This window comes from Rhizophagus irregularis, chromosome 31 (assembly GCF_026210795.1).
Source record: "Rhizophagus irregularis chromosome 31, complete sequence".
In the NCBI taxonomy this organism is placed as follows: Eukaryota; Fungi; Glomeromycota; class Glomeromycetes; order Glomerales; family Glomeraceae; genus Rhizophagus; species Rhizophagus irregularis.
In genome coordinates this window covers 1,563,151-1,590,251 of record NC_089459.1, presented here as the reverse complement: position 1 = coordinate 1,590,251, position 27,101 = coordinate 1,563,151, and the positions used below count along the sequence as shown (strand labels likewise).

Here is a 27,101-nt window from a genome sequence, read left to right as displayed (position 1 = left end):
TGATGTTAGTGGTTGGTTGATTCAAATTCTTACAAGGCGCAGGTAAAAAAATGCAACAAATAAACACGCGACAGGTGGTTTCAATGTCACTCTGCATTTCAATTACTGCGGGTAAGATGGTCGCTCGGTCCTGACCGGAAAATTTGCAATGGAGATGAAGGTTGCGCCCTCAAATTTTGTGGCGCAGTAGAATGCTGACATAAGATGACGTGAGAACGTAGATAGTAACGTGCTGTTTATCCGTTATTTGATTGTCGATCATAATCACATGATACGATCTCTGTTACATGAACAATATAAAAAATCCATTTGCGATCATTTTGCCAAGTTAATGATTTTTCAGATAACGAATCAGAAAATGCTAGAGAAGCAAGTGAAATATATGATGCATTTTATCGGAGCTAATGGAGATTGTCATTATTTAGATTATGCATTTTGTGAAACTGAGAAGGATCGAGAAGTCCCAAAAATACCAAACGTGCCAATTGGAATTAATATTCAAATTCAGAGTATCAAGACTACTATAAGTGATAAAGATGAATAAAAAGAACCTTAAAAAATGACCAATAAGGCTTGCGTTGAGAGTTTTTGATCTTGATAATCAAGTATTTAGTAAGTTGGCAGACTTCATATTAGTATTTTATTTTGTCTTTCTTTAAAATTATTTATAATTTAATCTGTGTATTCGATGATGGGTGAGGTATGTTTTGCAGGTCATTTAACTCATAAGTTAGCTTGATAATTCTAATCCGGAAGACACGATTATCTAATGAAACCTTTGTATAATGTAGATCACTTCACTATATCATGTTGATTGATTTAACTAGAATGAAAAGGCCAACATATATAACTGTGGACAAGCGGAGTTGGCGTGCTTCAATCCGCCAACCAGTCCAACCTGATCTGGCGAGTTTCTTTGGAGATATCATGAACGAATATGAAAAAGTAAGAGTGTTGTACACTTGTACTGCTAGTGCGCACAAATTAATGATTATCTCATATAACAATCAAAAATAGGTTATAAACGACATCGATGAGCTTCGTTTGAAATTTTACGAAATGTGGGGCAAGTACTGTGATAAAGTGATTTATTCGGACGAGAAAGACGTCTTTTTGGATGACTCAAATTGTGGCACGCGTATTGTAACTATTTTATTTTACTTTTCTGTTATTTCTTAATTAACTTCTTGTCTAACCTTTCTTTTCCTTTAAGTTATGAGGATGCATATGTACCCAGATTCAGGTAAAGATGAAAACGAAGATATCACTATGCACGAATACGTACAAGGAAACTTTTCGGGATTCTAATTATGATACAGTTTGGTATGTTATGATCATTCATTGTTCCCACTCTTATTTCTTTTAATCTTATTTTTCTCTGATAAGGGCGAATTCCGAAAGTTTATCATCAAAGGATTATCGCTCCACCTATGGTCGTTCACAAGGAAAAAAACCAGATCCAACTATATATAGAATTATAGAAAAGGGGGAATGTGAGGAATCGTGTTTCATTGAAGCAAGACCTTTTCTTAGTCACAAGAACAAGTAAAGTTGGTGGATATAACCTTTACAAAGTGGCAATCTTTTGCCAAGATGGCATAAACAACATATTATTATGTGAAAATGAACCGGGAGTACAGACATTTGGAGGGCATATATGTGGTAAGTTTTCTTTTCGCATTTTGGTGAATTCATGTTTTAATACACTTTCTCATAAAAAATATTATAGAAGGGTACATATATTTCTGTATGATGGACCTGGAATACGATGGCATCTATCGTTTCTTTCAACTATCTGAAATCAAGATCGCACAAAAGCTTTCAGAATTTAATCTCATGCGTAAATTAATATTGGAAGCGTATTTTTTTAAGGTAAAATTCTTTTTGAAATTTATTGTATTTTCCTACTTCTTTATTCTTATTCAGTGTCGTATTGTAGCGAAACGATCGATCACGTGACCAAAATTCGGCCTAATCACGAGGTGACGATCAATGTTCGAAATGTTGCATATGTTGCATATATGTAACATATCAAATATATGCAACATATCAAATATGTTCAACATATCAAATATATGCAACATATCAAATATGTTTAATTTATTTAATATATTTAATATATGCAATATGTTAGATATTTTTAGTCTGGTATTTTTACATATATATAGACCTGTAATTAGATCTGTAGTTGAATGAAATTGAAGTTCAAGTAGAAGAGTTTTCTTAATAAAAATGGTTCTAATGATTATATTAAATAAACTGTTGTTTGAATTTAACGAAATATAAATTTGTTATCCTTTATTCGTGTTAGGAGTATATGCCGACGTACAGTGCTATACTACACGTCTGATTGGATTGTTTATTAAGTGTTTATACATATAGTTTATTTATTGATTATACACGCCTACCTATATACCTTCTGCTTACCCTTTTCCATTTGTTTACGTTTGTAAACGCTAAAGAACTGGCTATAACAGTATCAATAGCTATTACTCAAACGAAATAATTACAGTAGCTTTCTTTGTTTGAGTAGATTTATTAACACCTAAGGCGCCTAAAAATGCAATCCCGGACGTTAGTCTGAAGAAACAGAAACTAACAAAAAAAAGAAAAAGCATTTGATTTTTTCTCGAACTTAATGTTTATGTTTTTCTGATAGTTAATTTTTCTTAAAGTAATTTCTATTGCTATAGTTAAAAAAGCAAATCATTGTCGTTGCTATATAAGCAAATTTGAATAAAGTTTATCAACGTCAGGTCATTGACTAAACTGCCTTATGATGCATAAATTATTCTATATGATCAGTGTTCTTTTTCAGAACGCGCACGCATTTTTTATGATGTCAGGTATGATTTTTTACTGACTCAAATATAAAAAGGCCTATTCATCCAATTTTAAGGGTGTGTCCTAACCTAATCTAAGTGCGAGAGGATCGTCAGTTGCCTTAGTAAAATCGAAGACCACAAAATTCTGATCTCGCAAATGTTTGTCAATAATCTTAGACACTTTTTTTGGATCATCTGTATATTGACGCACAATTCTGCATATATCTTCACGACTTCCTGAGCCTCGAAATAAAGCTAAGTGTGCGAATAATTTTAGGGGCTTGTGTATACTTCTGGATCACATATATACTTGATACACCTTGATGTCGACCGCTAATAAAATATGGAACAATCTGATCCTGAATTTTCTTTGATTTAGCACAAAGATCTTTGAAGACTATAACTGTATTCCTATCTGGGAAAAATTAGTTACGTCTGGAATTGCATCTGCTTTTAATGCACGAAATGTCACGTTCTCCCGATATGTTTTTGGGCCCTTCGAAAAATTTCGTCACAGTTTTTCACTAATACCCATTTGGGCTCATGGATATGGTTTCCGATTAAGACTAAATCATCATTTTTGTCCATTTTTCTCATTTGATTGGGTTAGCATGAAATTATATTGAAAAAATAAGGATTTTAATGAAATACACATTTAATGTTTCATATTTATTCTACTGTATAAGACCCAATTCTTGAAGATACTCTGAATAACTATATGCGGATCTTTGTAATACCAGACATATTTTAAGTCGGCTTTGCATAATTCTTTATCACGCTTTGCTGTCTGATGAAATTATTTGGGTCTCCTCTATGAAAGAATCCTATATATTTATCATGCTATTCTCCTTGTACTTCGATTGCAAACCCACAGTGATAATAAGGAATGTCAAGTTGTAACTCCATCGAATGCTCTTGTGTTTTTATTTACAATATTATCAAATTTTGCATACCATTTATATTGATTTTTACAGATCCATAATAAAGGAGATTTATTATTTTTATATTCTATTGAAAGATACTTACCACCCCGAGGGAGAGCAATTTGTTTAGCATCATCAAGAGTATGTTCGGCCATACCTGCATAGTATGGACACCATGTATCAGAATGTTTTATACTACTAAGTGAGGACCATTGATGACCCATAGAAAGTGGTGTGCTTATATTCTTGTATTACACTGAAAGGCATTGGCTTTGTCTCGATAATGCAATTTGATTAGCAATTTTAATATTAAGTTTTGCAGTACCAGCACAGTATCAACACCAGCTACCTCTCAGAATAGTTAGTGAAGGAGCTTCCTGTATATGAAAATTTTTGCAACACATTTCTTTACTTTAAAAAAGCAATTAAAATCTGAAAAATAGGTAGAAAAATTGTAATACCAAATTAAGACAATCTTATTAGTTATCACAAAAAAATTCACCAGTACAGGAAAATTCTTCTAACTTGTATAATTTCTAATACTGATTTAAAAATAGTCACAATCATAGAATTAGCAAATGCTATAAATAATTATATGAATAATAAAATAATATATATAAATATACTAAGTATTAAACAGATCAAATATAAAGAATAATAAAGCAGATTCAATAATTTGCAATGAAATTTAATTTATATATGCAATGAAGATATTATAATACAAAGGCTAAATAATGTAATGAAATAATACAAAGAAATTTTGCTAAAAAAAGGATGGATAAGATTATTGGTAATCTTTAGCAATTGTGAACTAATATTTAAAATCAGATAAATAAAATGTTAGTTAATATAGTAAAAAAGCAACCTCTGTATTGGTAAATTATTATTAAAAAAATTTGCTTTCTGGTTATTATATTAATAGAATGCTTACTATTTACAATTATATACTTATTTAAAACAGCTTATATTACAGTTAAGTACTTAAAGCAAATAGCAGTTTTTGATTAACTTATGCAAGATAATATAACAGTTGAATAGTTCTTTTTTAAGATTAAAAAGATTGGTAAAATTACAAGAATGACTTTTGAGAATAGTTTATTTAAAAATTATCATTTATAAATCAATATAATCTTTAAATAATAAAGAAATATTGGCTAAAGTAAAAAAATTTACATTATTTTAAAAGAATAAATTGTTTTTTTTTCCAATTTTTCCAGTAATTAATTTATATAAAAGTACTAATAAATTGGAAATGATTAAACCAAAATTGAAAACTTAATAAAAATTACAATAGCATTCTTATAACCTTAAATAACTCATTAATTGCTGATTCATCTAATAATAGCATTATGTTACTAATAAAATTTGTGTTAAATTTGCTAATTTTATACTATAACACAATCTTTAAAAAATGATATTTTTATAAATAACATATTAATTATAAATAAAAGTTATATGATATACTGAAAAAATAATTGAAAAAAAAGAATTTGCAAAAAAAAAATTATACAGTGCAGTACCTCTATAACCGATCCAATTTTATAGTCATAATGTGACATTTCAAAAAGATGTCACATTAGCAAAAAATAATATTTTAAAATTCTAACTGATAATTTTAATAAAGCATATCAAGAATAATCATGTATTCTTCTGAAGAAATTTTCCTAATTCTTTGGAATTCTACACAATCTGAAGAAAAAATATTTTACCCCTGAGAATTACCATTTTTGGATTGAACCCATAACTTAATAACTAATAAACACTATCATTTTTTAAAATTGAATAAATTTTTCGCATTAAACCTTTTGTTAGTTATTAAATTTATTATTTTATATCCTGCATAAAAAGGAACTACAAGGAAAAACTGTAAAATTCAGAACTAGAATTTCTAAAATTCGAAACTCTTTCAATTCGCCCTACACGATACAAATTTGTTAACATGTTATAGAATATTGTCATTTCATTATTATGACAGAATTGTGAGAATTTTGTAAGAAACAGGTTGAAAATTTGTCATTTTAACGTGTTATAAATGCTAAAAAGGGACATTTTTCGGTTATTAGCTATTAGAAATTTTGTAAAATAGAACTTTAAAAGAAAATCAGATAAATCTTTAATGTTTTTTTTTTTTTTTTTTAAATGTCGAATCATATATCATTTTATTAGAATATATTTGGACTATATAATAATCGCAACTATTCTGTAAATGATACTTCCAGCATCTGGCCATCCGATCAAACATTAACTATTATATCACAAATAAATTAAGAATAAAATTAAATAATAAAAGTAAACTAAAATAATTAAACCAAAATACTATCTATACTATAAACCAAAATTAAACTATAAAGAAAAATAAAGGAAAAATGATAAACCTTTAATGTTAGATTTATCGTTGTTTTATTTTTTATACTATATACTGAAATCTGATAGATTTATTATAATGCAGGTACTTAGTTTTCTACATATGCATCACGAACTTAATCCAAAAATGGTGATTCTCAGGGGTAAAAATTTTTCTTCAGATTGTGTAGAATTCCGAAGAATTAGGAAAATTTCTTCAGAAAAATACGTGATTATATATCAAGAAACTTTTTAAACTTATCGGGTTAGATTAAAAAAATAATAAATTTTACTAGTGTTACATAAGTTTAAAGTTCAGGTAATTTATTATGATGGGAAAAATTTGAGAATAAGTGATTTTTGTGTAACATAAAAAAAAAATAATTATTTGATAGTGCTTATTCAAATAAATCATTTTAGTTTATAAACTTACCCATATTTTGTTAAAAAAATTTTGGTAGTTTTTATTTATTACAAATTATATTATGTCTATTTCTCAAAAAGGAATCACAGGAAACTTGCTAAAAAAAATATAAATCCCATAGAAAAGTTCCTGATGATATACTTAATCAAATTACTTTAAAATTTAAATAATTATAATGAATAATAAATTATATATAAAAAATTAAAAAAATTATGCATAATTCTAATTAAACATTAGATATTGCATTAGCCAATCAAATTTATTTAAGTCATGTGATTTTGTATTATGTCAGCAAAAAAAAATTGAGAAAATTTTTTATTTGCTTAATGTATTTATCTTTTTAAAAGCTATTTAATTTTAAAATTTTATAAAATTCTGACCATTAGATCACAAGATATAAGGGATACCTATTATAGAGGTACCACACTGTATGTTCATATACAAAATAATGAGTTTACTATATATATGTGTTAGATTTACACCTTAAAATATGCATTATTTTATTAATTAGTAAAATTTTTGTATAATTTAATATTGTTAAAAACCAAATAATTGTTATATAAAAAATAAACAAAATTTTTATTTACTGTATAATTCTTTTCATATTATTAATATCATATTACTAATAAGTTTATTGAATATTATTTGATACCCTAATTATTTGCAAAATATTGTTTAATTTGTAAAGTTTTCTTTTATTATAAAATTAATAGAATCAGCCTTTTTAAATAAAAAAAAAATAAATTTAATCAGAATTTTTGTATTTGAAAAAAAATATATATATTAAATATTAAAATAAATATCAAAAGTTTATTTTTAAGAAAGAGTTATAAAAAGTATATAAAAATGAAATTTATTAGTTGAAAATTTTGGGTATAAATAGGATTAAAGAGAATTCATGCAAATTAGATAAAAAATAGAAATATTGGTCTTTTAATTGATATTTTCTATCCAATAATTAAGTTATAATTTGATTATTAGATATAAAGTAATAATCAATTAGGAACTAATGCTACTAATACAGATTTCAATATTGGTTGCCAAATAAAAAATGTTAGTTATTTTAACTGAATAATAATATACTTTTATTAATTTTAATTATAATATTTTTTTTTTAGTAAAATAAAGAAAAAAAAGGTAAAATACTTTTATAATTAAAATACTTTAATGATTAAAATACTTTGATGATTAAAATACTTTTATATTAGATCAATTTATATTAGAAAATATATAATATATATAACAGATATAATAAATCTTAAGTTATTAAAAAAAATATATATATATTTTAAAATTTTTAGAAATCAAGTTTTTAAAAGCCAAAAATTTTTTTAATAAATCTATTTAATAATGTTTAATAATATATTATAATCACTTTCTTTTAAATTAAAGATTTTATTTATTTATATTATGATTTCGAAAATATGAAATTTTTTAAAACATCCAATTAAAAAATCTAATCAATTAGATTAATATATTCTAATTAATTAATTTATTAATTATATCAAAGGACGTCAAAATCCAAAAATAAATAATTAATTATTTCATATTTACTGAGAATCAGTTTTTTTTTAAAAAAATTATTTCTAACTTCTATTTCAATAAATAAATAAATAAAATAAAGCAAATTACTAACGATACTATATAGAAAAAAAAAAAAAAATTTTATCTAGTTGGCGTAGCCACACTTTAAAAAAAAAAAGTTATCACGTGCCATCAATATAATATTGAAACGTGTTCGATATACTGCAATTAAATTAACTTTTGAAAACTTGATTTAAAAAAAAATCAAAATTTTTTTTAATCATGTGGCGCCACGTTTTTTTCAATCATATTTTTTGAGGCTTTTAATATATAAAATTTACCATATTAGGGAACGTACTGTAATTTTTTTATTTGGTTACTTAATTTAAAAATCAGGAAAAAAAAATTTTTTTGATAAAAAAAGATTTTTTTTTTCTTTGCTAAGCAAATTTAAGCAATTTAAAGCAATTTAAGCAATTTATTTAATAAGCAAGTTTAAATACGGATATAACTTTATTTGTATAATCTTAATTTAAACATTAATCAATCTTGATTTTTAACTTGATTTTTTTAAAAAATATTTATTTATTTATTATTACATAAAGCATTAAGAAAATTTAATTTTCACATCTCGATTTTATCACGAAGACACTATGTAGATTATTACTAGTAAGTTATAATTTCAGTCAGAATTAAAATTGATCAAAAACACAATGAACTTATATTACAAAAAGAAACTTTTATTTTATAGATTAAAGTCAATACCAATATACCAAGTACCATCGAAAGGAACAAAAAAAAAACCTATAAATATATAATAAACGCAATATAAAATACTGTATATAAAAAGATATATAAGATATAAAAATCCGCTAAAAAAATTGGTTAACTATTATAGTAGAGAGAGATGAATTGTTCCATATTATTATATATATATTGTATAACCCAAAAATTTAATATATTTTATATGAAAAACAAAAAAAAATCATTTTTTTTTTAGACTTTTTGGGAAATTTTTTTAATAACGAAAAATATATATATATATATATATATATAAACAAAAGAAAAAACTTATATACAGAAAAAAAAAGGATAATCAAAAGGCGAGGGTGAAACCAAATATATAAACAAAAAAAAAAAAATTCGATGTTAATCTTAGGTATAAAAAAAAAGAGACTATGAAAAAAAAGTAAACCGATAAAAATAATAAAGAAATTTATATATTTTATATATATATGTTTGTGTGTATATATATATATATAAGGGGAGAAGGAGAAAATTTTGTACAAGTGTTAAAAAATAAAAGAATATTTAGCAAATCCTCCAATGTTGACAAATTTTTTGATAAATATATAAATATGTACTTGGTATAGTAGTATTATAGAGTATTCTACAACTGCTAAAGAAACTACACTATTAAAAAAAAACATTGGAGAGAAAGAAAAGAAGTAATATATATAATATGAAACGTGCTGGTTGTAAATAAAGAATTGAAAAAAAAAATAATAAATTCTAAAAGTTTCTTTTTACACCCTGAACTGTGTTTTTTTTTGTAATATACCAAAATGTCCGACAACAATTGACAATTAACTCATCTATACCAACTTTTATAACTAAATTCTAAAAAAGTTTTTTATATTGGTATTAAAAAAAATTTTTTTTTATAAAAATAAATTGTTTGGTTAAAAAAATTTTTGACAATGTAATGTCAGTCGATAAAAAACATCGACCCATTATGGCACGTCTTTTTTTTACCAAAACCAACTTAAAATAATTTTTTTTTTCTTTTTTTTTGTCAGGGTAAAAGTAAAGTAAATGCAAAAAAAAAGGGCGAAAGAAATTATGTCTCATGCAAAAATATATATATATAAAAATATACAATAAGATACAGGATTACATATTTTGTACAAATCCCATTTTAAATCCATCATACGCAAAAAATCAGATGGCAATAAAAACAAAAAAAGAAAAGAGTTAAAAAAAAAATATATATATGCTGCTGCAAGAAAATCAAAAAAAAAAAAAAATTATAAAAAAAATTCATTTTTTCAAATGAACAAAAATCACACACAATCTTCTATAATTAATTGATTGATTGAAGAAAACCACGGATTTAGATCAGCCATGGTCTCCAAGACTTCTTATCATTTTCAATTTCTTCTTGAGGCTCGATTTTAATTGTAAGTGCTTTGAGACGTTCCTTTTCTTTTTCTTCACTTTGAACTAGTTCTGCAGCGGTTGCAAGGAGGTCAAGCGAGGGCTCGCTGGATGAATTAACTTCCGTTGCTTTTGTCATCGTCACATCAGAATACCTTGATTGGGGTGCAGGCAACAAGATTTGTTGTTGCTGATGAGAATTATGCGATTGTTGTTGATACGCAGACTGTTGATATTCAGAAGAAAGGAGATCCTTGATTGGAGGAACGGGTGGTGGAAGGGTCAAATTGTTTATATTTGACAACATATAATTGATTGGTGGAAGAGTAGGTGTTGTTGGTGAAATTGGAGTTATGGGCATGATAGGAGAGATTGGAGAAGGTGGAACACTATAAGCGTATCCTGGATGATGATGAGAGTGACCAAAATGATGTTCATGAGGATATGACATAATTTTTATTGGTGGTGGAATTCCCATCAATTTTTGTGAAGATTGTTGATGTTGTTGAGGAGCGGAGTGAATCGAATGTGATCCAATGTGTGACATATGTGAGCTCATTGAGGTCATTGGTGCTCCTGTTACAGTAGAAGCTCGAGGTCTCGTAAGTGGAGCTTCTTGAGACACCTTCTTTTGATTGTTGTTTGTAGGAGGTGATACATAAGAATGTCTACGATTACTACGACCCCTAACAGGACCACCTGTTGATGGACCTCCATTAGCGAACATGGGAACGAATGTAAAATTCCCATGTGGTAACATATTAATTGATGAAGCATGTCCACTGGCAGCTTGTGTCGTTGACACTGAATGATGATGTAAAAATCGGTGATGTTGATGGGACGCGCTATGTTCGTTTGCCTTTGCTCTATTTGCTTTAGCGCGTCGATTTTGGAACCATACCTATTTATAAAAAGAAATATTAGAATAAAGTTTTCATAATAATTTTAACAAATAATAAATAATAATAAAATAATAATATAATAATAATAATAATAATAATAATAATAATAAAAAGAGTTATTTACCTGAACTTCCCGATTTGTCATATTTAATTTTTTGGCAAGCTTCTCACGTACATCATAACTTGGGGTGTCAGTTTGTTCAAACATTGCCACCAAATCTTGTAATTGTTCTTGAGTAATTCGTTTACGTTTAACCTTTTGAGGCATTATTTGTTCACAACTAGTCACACTTGGTGGGAAAGAGAAATTTGCTTTTGTAGGAGACTTAATACCAGGAGTTTGTGGAGGTGTTATCATGTTAGAATTTCCATTTGAAGAAGAATTAATAGCTTGACCAGATCCTGAAGATCTATTCATTGAACTTCTACGAGAAGATGGAGCTGAAGAAGACGAAGCCTTATCATCAATATTATTGGTACCATTATAATCTGACATAGGAGAAGAATGTTTTAAAACAGGAGTTGTTGGCATTGATTGAGAGACCGAGGAATCCATTTGTGATGATTGTTGTGAAGAGCTAGTATCATCGCAATAATTGATTGTCAGACCATTTTTATTATTGTTGGAATTAGAAGTTGATGATGATTCAGGTGACAAATTTGGAGAAGAATAACGACGCCAATTTTGACCTTGTTGATTCTCTAAAGATTGATGATCATACCAATCATCATTACTTTGTGTTGAATAAGAAGTAGAAGTAGTATTGAAAGATTTTTGTTGTTCATCAGGTTCAGGATTTAACAAAGAGTTTATTGAAGTTCGTTGAGTAGCAACTGAAGTCAATCCATTATTTGAGGCGGTCTTAGAGAATTGGTCAAAAGTATTGGTAGCCATTTTTGTTATAAGATTGATTTTTTAACTAAAAAAGAAAAGAAAAGAAAAGAAAAGAAAAGATAAGTAAATAAAGACCATATAAATATAAATAAATATATATATATATATAAAATAATTATGAAAATATATGTTCAAAATCGAAAATACATATATAACAACGCGAAAAATGATAAGAAATCTAAACCAAGAAATAATAAACAAGAATAGAAATGACTCGAACAAAATACCAAAAAACCTTTTTAAAGTAACATTCAAAAAGAATAAATAATATATATATATAAACTTTAAGTCATAAAATGAGCTTTAAAAAGTCAAGAATTATTAATTCGTATTCTTTAACAAATTAAGTTTACGTGTTATACTTACATAAAACAACAAGGTCGTTATAGTTTTCTCAGCTCTTTCCTTTTACCAAGAAGATAGAGAATTTAAGTAGTGTTATAGATTAACACAAAAAAATGAGGCTCGTAAAAGAATTTGAGTTAACTAGCTAAAAGGTATATTTCCTTTTCAAGAATAAAAAACAAACCGTACTGTTATAAAGAGAAGAAATATTTGAAATATTTGAAATTCTTTAACATAAAAACGAAAAAAAAGAGCAATAAAATAGAAATGTTATAAAAAAAATAAAAAAAATAAAAAAAATAAAAAAATAAAAAATAAAAAAGAGAAGCTAAAAATTTAAAGCCTAGCCGGAGGACAACTTTAAGATAAAAAAAAAGGGAATTAGAAGGGTATTTTGATGATGTGTTTAGGAGTACAAAAACAACGTAAAAAGTTAAAGAGAAATTTATTTTGTTGTGTAGCAATTATTTTTTAATAGGGGCTTTTTTTTAGGAAAGATTAGTAGACGTTAGTCGAACTATAAAGTCACACATGTGGTGTAACAATAAACAAGAAAAGGGAAATTGAAAAGAGGCTAATTGTCATAAAATACATTGAATATATAAATAAATATTTCATTATTGATATATAATAATAAAATTATACTTTTAATACAGTTTATTATAAATATAGTAAAGCCACATTTTAAATAAAGATATATTAATGCGGACTTTAAAAAAATTAAAAAAGCCAGAAAAGTCAAAACAATAAGATATTATAAGGAATGAAACAAGTTTCATTCAAGTTTAAAAAGTCAAAGTGGTTGAGTTTGAACCATATTAGGATTTATGTAAATTATGTGTTATAGTTTCTTTGGTTTTGTCTACCTGGCGGGGAATTCGGAAATGACCGCGTGTAATCTTTAATCATAAAAAATCAGTAAACTGAGAAAAAAAAAAAAAAAAAAATTTTATTTATTAAATAAATTAAACGAAAAAAAAAAAAAAATTATTTATTTAAGTTATATTATGACAAGTTTTTAATCTCGATAAAATAAAACATCGGAATTAATTCGGGAACGAATTTGCCTAGAAAAGCCATTTATTACAATTGTCAATATCATTAATCTTCATACTTGACCAAAATTGGAAAGTCGAATGAAAAGATTGACAATGAAACAAAAAAAAAAAAAAAAAATTTAACAATAATAATAATAGTAATAAGAAATATAAAAATAATATAATAATATAAATAATAGAAAAAAAAAAAAAAAGAACAAAAAAAATAAAATAATAGAAAAAAAAAATAAATAAAAAAATAAATAAAAAAAAATAAATAAAAAAAATAAATAAATAAAGAAAGAAAGAAAGAAAGAAAGAAAATAAAGAAAATAAGGAAACAACGAAAAATTAATTAAATTAAGAAGAACTAAATTTGTTTTAGATGCAAATGAAGAACAATTGTTATTTAATTAATCATTATCCCTTTTGTGAAATGAACATAATGGTAAAACCTTTTCTACATTTGGACATAAATTAATTCAATTTCCGCTCTTGCGGTAAAACATTTAAACAAAAAAAATTAAATGTTAATATCATGTGTGCATTGCATAATTAAAGCAAAATGATAAAATCGGGAGTGAAATAAGGAAAGAATAAAAAAAAATAAAAAAATATATATTTCAAAACTTGTTTGTTTTTGTTTTTGATTGTTTCTTGTGTTCTCTCATAAAGATCAACATAGAAGATAATTATCACAAAAATGGTGAATTATAATAATGAAGGTGGAACATTTAGGAAGGCAAAGGATAATTAGAATGTCCGGTCTTTTATTTTTTAATCTATAAACGATTTACATTCGGATCATCATTCATTGAAGTTGTTAGAGATTTCATTATAATGAACGAAATTGGTTACATCCGTTACGTAAATTTTTTTTTTATATATTCTTTTTTTTTTTAAAAAAAAAAGGTCGTTATTTTGGCTGTGGTCTTATATTATACATTATATATATATACTGCGCAAATTATCATCTACGCCTCACTAATAAGACCGGAATACTTGTTAAATAATCTACGCCATGAGGCAGTGTTGAATTTGTGGCTATTAATCAAAAAACTGCGCCCCTTCATAATTTATTTTTCCTATATTGGAACGAAATTTAAATAAACCTGATTTTTATAAATGCTGTGTAATAAAAGTTTAAAAAAAAAATCATTTTTTTTTTAAATAATTGTTTATATATATAAAAAAAAAGACCCTGCTTTTTTTTTAAAAAAAAAACGGATTGTATCAAGTTTAGAAATTCGTATCTCTTAAAGGAAATCTATTTGTCATTATTTAATGAATTTATCTTAAATTAAAATAAATAAAAAACCACTAATTCATAGTCAGCCAAGTGTAACCATTTCACATATTTGCATATTTATCATAATGACATTTTTATTTTTCAATTGTTTTCCTAATTTAAAGTATTAATTTATTTTATCTTTCAGCCACTTTCCATTTTTTATCTTTTCATTTAAAAATTTTTTTGAGATTTTTTAGATTTTTTAAAAAAGTTTATTTCATTCGTGTATTACTTTTACTTTTATTATCTTTCTCTTTTTATTATTTTTTTTTTTAGAATTAAATTTTTCTATTTTTTAATGATTTTCGATAACACAAATAATAATAATAAATATATATATATATAATTTTTTTTCACAAAAAAAAAAAAAAAAAATAATTAAATAATTACACAATAGTTCAAATTTGTTCATGATTTACAATAAAACAAATTAAATTTTATCATTTATATCATTTATATCATTAATAATTATAATTCATGATTTCATTACGATATAAATGTCGATATCAATAATTATCCCGTAACCAGTAAATAAACAAATTACGTATTTATCACGTGTAATTATCAAATTTTAATGATAAACAAATTACATTTTCATTGATTCACATCTCACATCTAATAATACTAATAATACTAAAGAAATATTAGTCAATTATAAAATGAACTTTCAACAACAACCAACCAATATTTTCTCTAATAATAATGCTTCCCTTGAAAAAGATATTCTAAACGAATACCAAAAATTATCTTCTCATATTGAAAAGGTAAATATTTAATATTTAATATATTTAATATTTAATAATAATATTAATAATTAATTAATAATATTATTATTATATATTATATTAATTATTATTATTAATATAATTATTTAATTATTTAATTTCATTTCTTCAGATAAATGAAACAATTATTCATATAAATACGAATGATATCGAAATTCTTGTTGATAAACTTCGTTCCTTGGAGAAAAAATTTGGTCTTGTTTATACCTTGTTTAAGGCTTCTGTATATTCTGTGGTAACTTCTAATGAAAATGTTATTATTAATGATGAGAATACGAATAGACCTTTAATGTTTTAAACGCGTTCTTTACAATTTGAATAAATGATTTTTTTCGTGTTTCTCCTTTAAATCATTCTTCTTTAATAATATATATATATATTACAAGATTATATAATAAATATAATAAATAAATAAAAAAATTTAATAAAAAAATTATTTGTTTGTGTCGATTGTGTGACGATTATTATATTATCAATAATATAATTTAAAAATGTATAAAGATTACTTTACAAAAAAAAATGCTTAAAAAGATAATACACGAAATGAATGATTAAAAATAAAAAAATCTAAATTCTCTCAAATAAATGATAATAAAAAAAGTCTATGATTCCCATGAATCCCTTAATAAATTAAATTTCAAAGTTCTCAAAGTAAAAAAGAAAGATAAAAAATTATATATAAATATATTATATATATATATATATATATTATGATGGTGGTGTAGATGGTGTAGATGGTGTAGATGGTGACATAACAGAAAGTTCAACTTCTTCACCTTCAGATCTTAATCTTCTATCATCATCATATCTTTGTGATCTATTAGGTGATGGTGATCGGCTGGGACTTGGTGACATCCTACGAAATAATGTATTTGGTAAAGTTTGACTACGATTCAATGATGTTGTTGATAAATATGATTTCCTATTAATTGTTTCTTCTTCTATTGCGGTCGTGGTATTTGATCGATGATGTGTTTTTCTTAATAAATGAGGTTTTGTTGGTCTATATACTGATTTTCTAAATGTTTCAAATGAACTTTCTTCACTAGAATATGCGAAACCTGTGAATGATTGTCTATTTCCGGATTGCATATGATAAACTTGTTCTTCTGATCTTAATGATATCGTTCTTCCCCTTGGAATTGTTGTAATTTTTGGTAATTTTGGAATTACTTGTTCTTTTTTAATTGGTGTATCACTAAGTGAACTATCACTAAGCATATCATCATTTATTGTTATTGAACTTGTATTAAAGGAATTATTATCTAAAATTCTTCCTGATCCTGTTATAGGAACTTTATCTTCCTCAGTTTCTAAATCTATTATTCTCTTTCTTTTGGTTTTCTTTTCTTTACGAATCTTTTCACGAATTATATCAGTATCAGTAGGCCAATATGTTTTATGAAGATATTTTACTGTATAACGTGGTAAAATACTTATAAAAACTGCTAATACAACTCCAAACCAAAAATCTAATTCTGAAAATAATATTAAATCCAATCGGAAAAATCCAAGAGATGACCAAATTGAATAAAGTTCAACCCATGCATAAAATGAAAGAATACTCATAACAATAATTACAAAAGCCATCCATGTCCAATTCATAGTGTTTAAACCTACGTATATATTTACTGTAGCAATAACAGATCCTGCAACCATGGTACCTAAATCGGTCAACCCATTATTTGTTAATCCTGTTGGATGTGATGAACCAAATTGAAATATGCCGAAAGAAACAAAGAAACAAATAGCTGATTGATAAATTGCATCTAAAACATAAAGCCAAAATTTCGATTTTGTAAAATCTTCTTGTAAAATACCACGCTTATATAATTGTGGATATTTTAATGAAGTTTTAGCATCAACATCTTGATCAAATGCACCAAGAAACATTACAGGAAAGGCTGTAAACACAAGATTATAAAGCATAATATATGTATAATCATAAAGATATTGTGCTGAAAATCCTGCCCAAATCTGATACCAGAACATTGCAATTGTCCAAACTATATTTTTATAAAAGAAACAAGAAATCATTTCAGCAATTCTTATATAAGACCATCGACCATGAACTAATAAAAGTTTTTCTAAAAATCTAAATTGAGCAAAAGCGTAATCTGCTGCCATTGCGGCTTGACGGCCTTCTTCTCCGGCAATACCCACTCCAACATTTGCCTCTTGAATCATACTAACGTCGTTTGCTCCTAAAACACATTCAAAATAAAAAAAACTATATTATTATCTTTTTTTGATTAAAAAAAAAATAAAATCATTAAATCTCACTTAATAGGATATTCTTCAACTTACCATCTCCAATAGATAATGTCATAACATTTAATCCTTCTTTTACCATACCAACGACTTTAGCTTTTTGCAAAGGACTAACACGACAACAAACAACACTCTGGCATCTCTTTCCAAGTTCTAAAAATTGGGGTTTAATTTTCTTATCCAATGCATGTTTGAGAGTTTCACCATCGATAATAAGAGCATGTTTACTATTTTTATTTTCCGCATTAGGTCCAAAAAATTTATCCAAAGCTTCATCTAATTGACGTTTCGCACTCTCTTTATCAGATGCTGAAATAACGATCAAAAGCATATCTTTCTGTAACAGGTTACATGCAAAACCAATATTAATAGCAGTTTCTGTTTTATCACCGGTAAGTACCCAAATTTTAATTCCTGCTCTAGCTAAAGTTGCTATACATTCAGGAACACCTTCCTGAAGACGATCTTCAATAGCAGTACCACCCATTAGAATCAAAGAATGTTCGATCATTTCACACGCTTGTTCAATCTTTTCCTCACGATCATAGATACTTGAAGCAGCTTCTTCATAATTTTTAACCCATACATTATACTCCTCATCCGATATGACTCGATAAGCAATACAAAGTGTACGAAGACCTTCATTTGCAAAAGCTTCCAAATCAACCAAAGTTTCCTCTCTTAATTTTGTTTGACGGCCTTTTTCAAGTCGTTCATAAATCACACTATCAGCACCTTTACATAACAAGACCACACCACCTTCAGGAGGTCTTAAAATTACTGACATTCTTTTACGCGTACTGTTAAATTCCAACACGTTTAACAAAGTAAATTCCTTGCGTTCACCCATTAATTCTATAGTCAAAGTATCTTGAAAACGTTCAAGAAATACAAAACCAACATCTCTAGCACAACCTACAAGAGCTGCTTCATCAGGAGATTGTGCTTTATAATCAATTTTATAAGGATTATTTTCATCAGGATGTTCTACAAGGACGGTGTGACATAAGGCAAGAGCTGAAAAAAAATCTTGTATAGCTTTCGCTTGTCGATCTGCCGCTCTTAAATCCTGGTATAACTTAGAATCAATGAATGTGGGATTTGATGAAATGTAGCGATTATCGAATAGTTTAGTCATTTCAGTTAACATTAATTCTTTTTCAGCATCAAGATTAACACCATCTTTAACTTTTGAATTTTGATCAGGATTTGCAAGTTTAGCACCACGTGTAGTATCAGTCTCACCTAATCCATAAGCTACTCCGTTAATAGTACATTTACGGAACTCCATAACATTTTGAGTTAAAGTTCCAGTTTTATCAGAAAATATGTACTCAATTTGACCTAGATCATCAGATATATTCCATGTCTTTGGTGTACATGGATAATCAAGTTTCTCATAATACATATCAACATCAGAATAGATAAAATAAGCTTGAACTGTTTTTACCATTTCAATGGTAATATATAATGAAATTGGTACAATATTTTGAAATAATATTAAGCTCACCCTATATTAATATAAAAGAAGATATATGAGATATATGTAAAAAATAATAAAATAATAATTAACGAATTTCATAAATCTTACCAAAAAGTAAAAAAACCGCTTGCATTTGCTGAATCACCATTACCGCCTCCATTTTCAAAAAAATCTGCAGAACTTGTAGGTTTAAGATAATAAATGGCATCAGCAATTGCAGAACCTAAACACAATAAGAACAAAATTATGAAATTCATGGTGACCTAAAATTGGAAAGTAAATGAATTAATTAATTGGCTTTTTTTACATATATATATATATAATTTTAGTTATATACATACATGAAAATTTGTTTCTATTTCAATACGACTTCTCTTACTGGGTGTATCTCCGGAATTTAACATAATTTTTGTATCTACGCCAGTAAAAATAACTAATCCTATTGCGTATTCAGTATTACGTATGACACAACCTCTCAATAAAACGTTATTAATAGACACTGGCTCTATTTTTTGATCATTTTCAATCCCCGGTTGATCGGGCCAACGTAGTACACCAGTATAAGAGTATAAATTTGAATGTGGAGGTTCAGACTCAACATAAAATGAAGCACGTTCACAATCATTTTCTGACTTTAATGAAGCAGTGGAAGAAACACAATGACGAATTTTAAGATTCGTTTCACCATCTAGTTCTTTAGTTTCTACATAACACAGACCATCTGGTTCACTTGTGGATAAAATTATCACATCAGCGGGGATAGAATCATTGTTCTTTAATCGAATAATATCTCCTACTTTTACATCCTGCCAACGACTCGCAGTCCATTTTGCATTATTTTTTGTTAAGTCTGATTCTCCAAGACTTCTAGAGCCCTTATAACCACTAACACTATTATTCCCCTTATTTTTATAACTTCCCAAATTCAATAATTTACCCAATCGACTACTTTGTCCGTGTGGTATATTAACATTGTTCCAATTTTCCAACCGTATTGTTCTTGACTTATTTAAGGAATTGTCTTGTGAATGACGCTTCCAATCTTCAAAAGCATCTTTGATAGCAGTCATTGCGATAATTGAGATAAGTGGTAAAGCAGCTAAAATAGGGTCAGTCTGTCCACCAACCATTGGAACTAGTTGTAGAAGAACTACAAAAAGGAAATAAATATTCGCTACTCTACGGAATTGTTCAAAAAGATTTTTTGGTAAAAAGGTTAGTAAGGTATATTTTGAGGTTCGAATTTTATTCGCGGCATATTGTGTTTTTGGTTCCCCATACTGATCCAACTCAGCTTGTGGAAATGGCATATTCACGTATACACAACGTTTTGGAAGGACTTGCGTTGCTGACACTGTGGACACATTTCTTTTGTGTCCTGAACCTGAACTATTCTCAATGTCATTGTCTTGTCTTTTCTTCCGACCAAAAAAAGTCATATTGACTTTTTTTTAAGGAGTTTTTCTTAGAAAAATGTTATAAGTAAAGTCTCAATTTCAACGGAATTTGTGACTCGGACAATGTGTAACAAAAAGAGTCTCTGCCGTAAGATGGCGCGAGAAAAAAACGAAGGTGTAGAATAAATATTAAGGTAGTTAAAAGGAAAGTGAGTGTATTAGAAATAAATGGTTTATTTTTTTGTTGAGGCTTTGCAAATTGTCGAGGTTACAGTTTTGAAGTACAATACAATAAAACGTGATAATGCCCTAAGAAGGTAACTGGTAATATTTTATGCATTAATTATAGTTGCATGTTCTTTCCCTGATCCGTATAAAAAAAATAATTTAAAAAAAATTTATTATTAAATTGCTGTTACATTATTCCTTTATATAGACAAATCATTGATAACTCGTTTTACACCTGGAAACGACGATCAAAATGTCATTGCCGAAACAATCCGACAATCCGGAAGGCGGAAGCGACACAATTAATATATATAAAAAGGGCACAATAGCCTTCGCTCTGATCGGATCTTTAATTTGTCAAAGCCAATAATCTAAGCCAGAATAAATAAATGTGTTTCGGGCCGCTAAGAAAAGCCTCGCTTAATACTTAATTGCGAAACATATTATAATGAAAAACCGATAAAAAAACCGACCGGTTAGACAAATATTACGCAAGGATGAATGTATGAAATCATAATAATAATAATTCATCAAAATGGGTTGCTTCTCCTTGTGATATTTCCCCTTTCCCCTTTCCCCTAGTAAAAATTTTTAATTTTAAAGTATTGTTTCTAAAAATAAATCCTCCCGAAATTCCTGAAACTTGCCGATAAGGGCTGAGTTTTTTAGAGTTTTATATAAGTTTTGGATGTAATCGACTTATCAATTTTTTTTTTCCTATTTTACGATAGATCTTTCCTTTTTAAATAATAATATTCGGTTATGCCTACTGCAAAAATCCAAACAAAGCGAACAGGAATTAAACATTCAAATGTTATTCAAATGTAATATTTATAATGTGATCTTATTTGGTAATTTTCTAATTTCAGGTCTAAACTTATTTAACCTATTTTTTATTACATGCATAATTAGAAAATTCCATGATTACAATTAGTATAAAATATCTAGAAATTGAAAATTTCTAAATTTTTTTTCCCCCGCTCTTTAAATTTTTTATTTTCTTGCTTTAATAGGACAGGTTTGCGAATAAGCTTAATTGTTTAACATAACTCCTCCGAATTTCAAAAAAAAAAATACACGAGCGCATTATGTGTACGATATTAACGGCCGGTGTTAAGTTTAACGCTATTGCATACCTGGTAGGATGTACATACGCACGGTCGCACGGTGCGTACCTCAAAATTACATATAATATAGGTCGGAATTATAAAATTTGCCCAGAATTATAAATGAAATCACAATCACATGACAATCATGACATACTTTAAGTCTCCTGAACCGGGTTAATCTTCTATATTGAAGAAATCATTACGTGCTAAATACAATTGCTAAACTCCTAATCTATTTAAAGGAGTTATATCCTAAGATGGTTGAGAATGTGTAATTGCATAATGATCAGCCTAACCACCCTTATCATTACGTATGAATATAGTAGAACAATGAGCTACTATACCCTAGGGTAGTTGAGGAATAGTGTAATTGCGTAATGATCAGCCTAACGAGTATTATTAGCATGTAGGTTAGGGGAGACTAATTATTAATTTGTTTTATTTCAATAGAGTTTTTTAATGCTAAAAATATTCTAAACTTATAAATTATCTTTTAATGACTTCTTTATGGACAAAAATAATACATATAATATTCTAATTTGTATTAAAATAAGCGTCTAACAAAGTAAAATTTCTCTTTGAAATTACACAAATTAAAAGTCTTGCCTTTCATAAATTTTTTGAATTTTACACAAATCCAAAATCTTACTCTCAGTAGCTAAGCATTCAATTTAATTCACTGACCCAATTCTAATAGCCTGGAGTTCTGCTTCAACACCTACAATTTTGTACAGTATTTAGGTGTGATTATATAATTGTGTAAATGGTAGCAATTAAAAAATAATTCTAGTCAAAATTATAATTCTGGTTATTTTCATCATTTCTTTGGATTGTGACATTTTTATAGTTTTTGTTATATTAAATTTTATTAAATTTATCAACAATATAGCTAAATATAATATTGAAAATCAAACCAGTAATATTTTATTATTAGAAAATTTTTTAGATATTAGAAAAAAAATTAATTATAATGGATTTTTTTTGGTTTGATTTGTATTTACATAATTAAATATAAAAAAAAGAAAATTGATTTATTATTAATAACTTATTGTACATTCTTGCGAAATAATAAAATTTTTTTAAATAAAGTTAATCTATATTGTATTGTTTTTAAAATTTTGTGAGATTTCACCTACTGATCATCTAACCATTTTCCTAGTAGAAGTTGTTAAAGAAAAAGCTTTAGTTTTTCTCACCTGAGTAATAGTAATGTGCTTTTAATATGTTTAAAGATTTCAAGGGGATTTTTTTAAAATTCATATGGACCTAAAACTTCTAGTTTTGAAAAAAATATCTAACTGAAATGCTTTTCACCAAAAAGTTTTTTACTTCTGTGAAACTCCAGCTCTTACAGTATTCCAAAAGTTATAACAGTTATATACTAAATGGCTTAACTTTGAATATTGCACTTGTAGAATTTTCCTATTGATTTTTTACTTTTTGAAAGCATTGCAAAAGTTTTATACAAAGTATAAGTTGAAGTAGAGACAACTACTTAGGAAGCAGACTTTTTTTTTATTATCAGTTAATATTTAAGATGTTGGTATGATAAATGAAAACTTGCTATTTATTAACTTCTTTACTTAGTTTTTCTTTTTGAAATTTTCTGAGAATTATGACTTTTCTTTTTGTTTTAGTTTTTTTTTTCCTGGAATTTCAGCTTGGTTTTCTTTTGAAAAAGCTGAAAGTACTGGAATATTGGTTATCTAAGCTAGAGATTTGGTATTACTTAACTTTTTTGAATTTATGTAAATTAATTAAATAAAAAAGGGTAAACTTAAGCAGTTTGGTATTCTTAAATTTAAATTATAAATTTTATAAGGTAAATAATAGCCAAAAAAAAGATGTTAGTAGTTTTTAATAACAAAAAACTCTAAAAGAAAAATGAATTAATAAATAAAAAAATTTCTGAAAGAAACTAAATTTTTATTTATAATTACAAATAAAAATAAATAAAAATAAAGAATTTGACTTTTTATATAATCAATTATTACTTTAGTATCTCTTTTAGTTTTATTACTTTTTGGTAAAGTTTTCGTTTAAAAATTATAAATCCCTCTTCTTTTTATTTAGATTGGTATTTTTGATCTTGTAGTTTTATTTTTCTTTGATTTGTATTTGTTATCTTATTTATATATACCGTATATAGCGGGTCACAGTACTCCGGGTATCTTGCAAAAATTGGGGGTTTGACACTGTACCCCCAGATACTAAACAAAGTCTAAAAATTCTGTTTTTTGTGAATATCTCACGATCTACCAGTCCAATTTAAACGATTATTTTTTTTATTTTGAAGAGCTCAATGAGAGCTATCAAACAAAAAAAATGATGGCTCAAATCTGATTACTGGATTATGAGATAATTGTAAAATATCCCCCCAGGTACTATACAATTCTATTTAAATTTTTCTGGCGTGATACTATACATGTGAGAGATTTGGCACTATGAGTATATTGGCGTATATACTGAAATTCAATTAGCATTTACTTATAATAAAAGTCACTGTAGAAAATTGGCCCTTTACTAATAATTTTTATTTTACTTTTTTTTTAAATTCTATTAATTAATTAGCTAAAAAGAAAAAAAATTATAATAATGAATGTAAGGTAACACAACTAAAAAAATGGGTTTCATCCCAATCATTTAATATTTTGGTCAGCGATTAGACTTTTTTTTTATTAGTCAAAAAATTTTATATAAATAAATATATAAATTTGATTGGATATATATATAGTAAAAGAAATTTAATCACTGATTGATAAGACATTAAAATCACGTTACTAAGTGATAACCTGTTTCTTTTAATAAATAAAATATGAAAAATACTTTTACTTGACAGTTTTATTACACAAAACCTTCAGCATTTTTTGTGAGAGTTTTAAACAGTGTACAAAATATACTTGTAGCTGAAACCTTTTCACGTAATTTTCGGCCATGTCTTTTTTCATCGAAAATTAAGTTAAAAAATGATAAAAATTAATCTCTACATCCAGCTGAAACTATAATATAAAGTTTTTGGAGTTTCAGATGGATTTCTGAATAGCTTTTAATAATTTATTATAATTAAATTACTAAAAGTCCAAAACCTTATCCAGCTTTATAAAGGTTTCGGCTATATGTATAGTACAAAACATATTTTACATACTAAGTTCCATATTTATAAAAATTATTTAATTGTACATATATTGTAATTAATAATTTTTGCACTGAACAAAACATAATATTATGTCTAAAATTGCACCCTCTATTACAGCAATTCGATAATGCTCACTAGTAATACAGTGCAAGTGCTGAACTTTATCTCTTCTTATAGGAACAAGAATACATTTAAGATTTAAGAAATTTTAAAAAATGAAAAAAATAACGATCTTGTGCTTTTCAAGATATCTGAGCAAAAGTTCAGGAATTATATTATAACCTACAATTTGAAGCTATTTGTGAAGTTAATTACATGATCAAAAATTCATAGATATTAAGAAAAAAATTGCAACTTTGCTATATATATTTATATTTTTTTCACGCAAGCAAAAAAATACTTCTACTTATACCACTAAATCTAAATAAAAATTACATAATACTAAAATAAATATTTAAAAAATTTACATAGGTTTGATGATCATTGAAGAAGGTGATTGCTTTGAACCAGTTGTCTTTGAAATGCCATAAAATAGAGCTCCGAACAGGTCAGCCAAATTCAGGTAACCTGACCTGACCTGACCTGAAATTCAGGTCAGATATGAGATTTTTAAAAAAAATTCAGGTCAGGTATGAAGATTGACCTGACCTGATTGACCTGATGACCTGAAACTATTGATTCTACTATATAATAAAAGTGAGTTGCAGTATTGTGATTCACTTTTTTATATTGATTTTATATAATAAAAGTGAGTTGCAGTATTGCGATTCACTTTTTTATATTGATTTTAATATAAAAATGTTGAATCGCAATATTTCGAGAAAAAACGTTGCGAAAACGTTTTTTTATAATATTATATTAAAAAAATGTTTCGTAACATTTTTTTTTTTTATATTTCAATAATAACGTTGCAAAAACATTTAAAAAAAACGTTTTGCAATATTTTTTTTCAATATTTTAATAAAAAACGTTGCAAAAACATTTTTTTTCATAATATTATATTAAAAAAAAAAGTTTTGTACCGTTTTTTTTCAATACTTTAATAAAAATAGTCCTGAAATTTTTCAGATTTCAGGTCAGATCAGGTCAAACAGACAACCTGATATAACCTGACCTGACCTGACCTGACCTGAAAAATTTCGGGCTGTTTGCCATCAATTAACTCGACCGACCCGACTCATTCGGTGAAATTTCTACCATAAAATCAACCAAAAGATTTAAGCTCTGAACATTTTGTTAGAGTAATTTGATAAAACTGAAAACATTTGCTGATCCAGAAACTTCACCATGAGGTTTACTGATCTTATAACTAAAGTCCCAAGTATGTTTTGCTCTGCGAACTTCAATGTTCGAGCGGTTTTAATTCGAATACGAGAACTGAGCACGATTAAATTGGCTCGTAATCATGACCAGCAAGAGCTCAGCCGGTGATAGGCTGCTCAAAAGCCTGCCAGTAATGCTTCGGCTCAAAAGCTCGAGCTGGCTTGAGTTATCATACAAAAAACGCTTATTTTAAAACGCTTTTTTGTATAATATTATATTAAAAAAAACGCTTTCACAACATTTTTTTTAATTCTTTAGTAAAAAACGTTGAAAGCAAAACGTTTTTCACTATATTATTTTAGAAAAAACGCTTTTGCAACGTTTTTTAAATTCTTTAGTAAAAAAGCGTTGCAAAAACGTTTTTTCATTATCTAATATTAGAAAAAAGCGTTTACTAGCGTTTTTCTAAATTCTTTAATAAAAAAGCGTTGCTTGGCGTTTTTTCACTCTATTATATTAGAAAAAAGCGTTTACAGCGTTTTTTAAGTTCTTTAATAAAAAAATGTTGCAAAAGCGTTTTTTCACATATTATATTGGAAAAAAGCGTTTATAGCGTTTTTTAATTCTTTAGTAAAAAAGCGTTGCGCGTTTTTCACTATATTATTTTAGAAAAAACGTTTATAGCGTTTTTTAAATTCTTTAATAAAAAAGCGTTGCAAAACATTTTTTCACTATATTATATTAGAAAAAAGCGTTTCTGCGT

At 26.6% G+C, this 27,101-nt stretch overlaps 4 protein-coding genes across 4 annotated transcripts; 2 read left to right on the top strand and 2 right to left on the bottom strand.

The window, feature by feature from the left end:
• Positions 1 to 1,249: 1,249 nt before the first annotated feature.
• Positions 1,250 to 1,975, top strand: OCT59_022451 (uncharacterized protein; the record flags this gene model as incomplete). The annotated part of the gene is made up of 5 exons (XM_066144799.1): positions 1,250 to 1,323; positions 1,387 to 1,493; positions 1,576 to 1,662; positions 1,730 to 1,872; positions 1,940 to 1,975. 5 exons carry the CDS (start codon positions 1,250 to 1,252, stop codon positions 1,973 to 1,975), a joined length of 447 nt encoding a protein of 148 aa, XP_066006226.1.
• Positions 1,976 to 10,152: 8,177 nt separating this feature from the next.
• OCT59_022450 (uncharacterized protein) lies at positions 10,153 to 11,993 on the bottom strand (the record flags this gene model as incomplete). The annotated part of the gene is made up of 2 exons (XM_025326810.1): positions 10,153 to 11,097; positions 11,223 to 11,993. 2 exons carry the CDS (start codon positions 11,991 to 11,993, stop codon positions 10,153 to 10,155), a joined length of 1,716 nt encoding a protein of 571 aa, XP_025174306.1.
• Positions 11,994 to 15,272: 3,279 nt separating this feature from the next.
• On the top strand, positions 15,273 to 15,901 carry OCT59_022449 (uncharacterized protein). The gene is made up of 2 exons (XM_025319246.2): positions 15,273 to 15,430; positions 15,564 to 15,901. Exons 1-2 carry the CDS (start codon positions 15,326 to 15,328, stop codon positions 15,747 to 15,749), a joined length of 291 nt encoding a protein of 96 aa, XP_025174305.1. The 5' UTR covers positions 15,273 to 15,325; the 3' UTR covers positions 15,750 to 15,901.
• A 258-nt stretch (positions 15,902 to 16,159) lies between these two features.
• OCT59_022448 (uncharacterized protein) lies at positions 16,160 to 20,793 on the bottom strand (the record flags this gene model as incomplete). The annotated part of the gene is made up of 4 exons (XM_025319245.2): positions 19,547 to 20,793; positions 19,314 to 19,468; positions 17,759 to 19,233; positions 16,160 to 17,655 (listed from the first exon to the last, which is right to left on the bottom strand). The coding sequence occupies exons 1-4, from the start codon at positions 20,642 to 20,644 to the stop codon at positions 16,160 to 16,162; spliced, it is 4,224 nt and encodes a 1,407-aa protein (XP_025174304.1). The 5' UTR covers positions 20,645 to 20,793.
• Between the last annotated feature and the right edge of the window lie 6,308 nt (positions 20,794 to 27,101).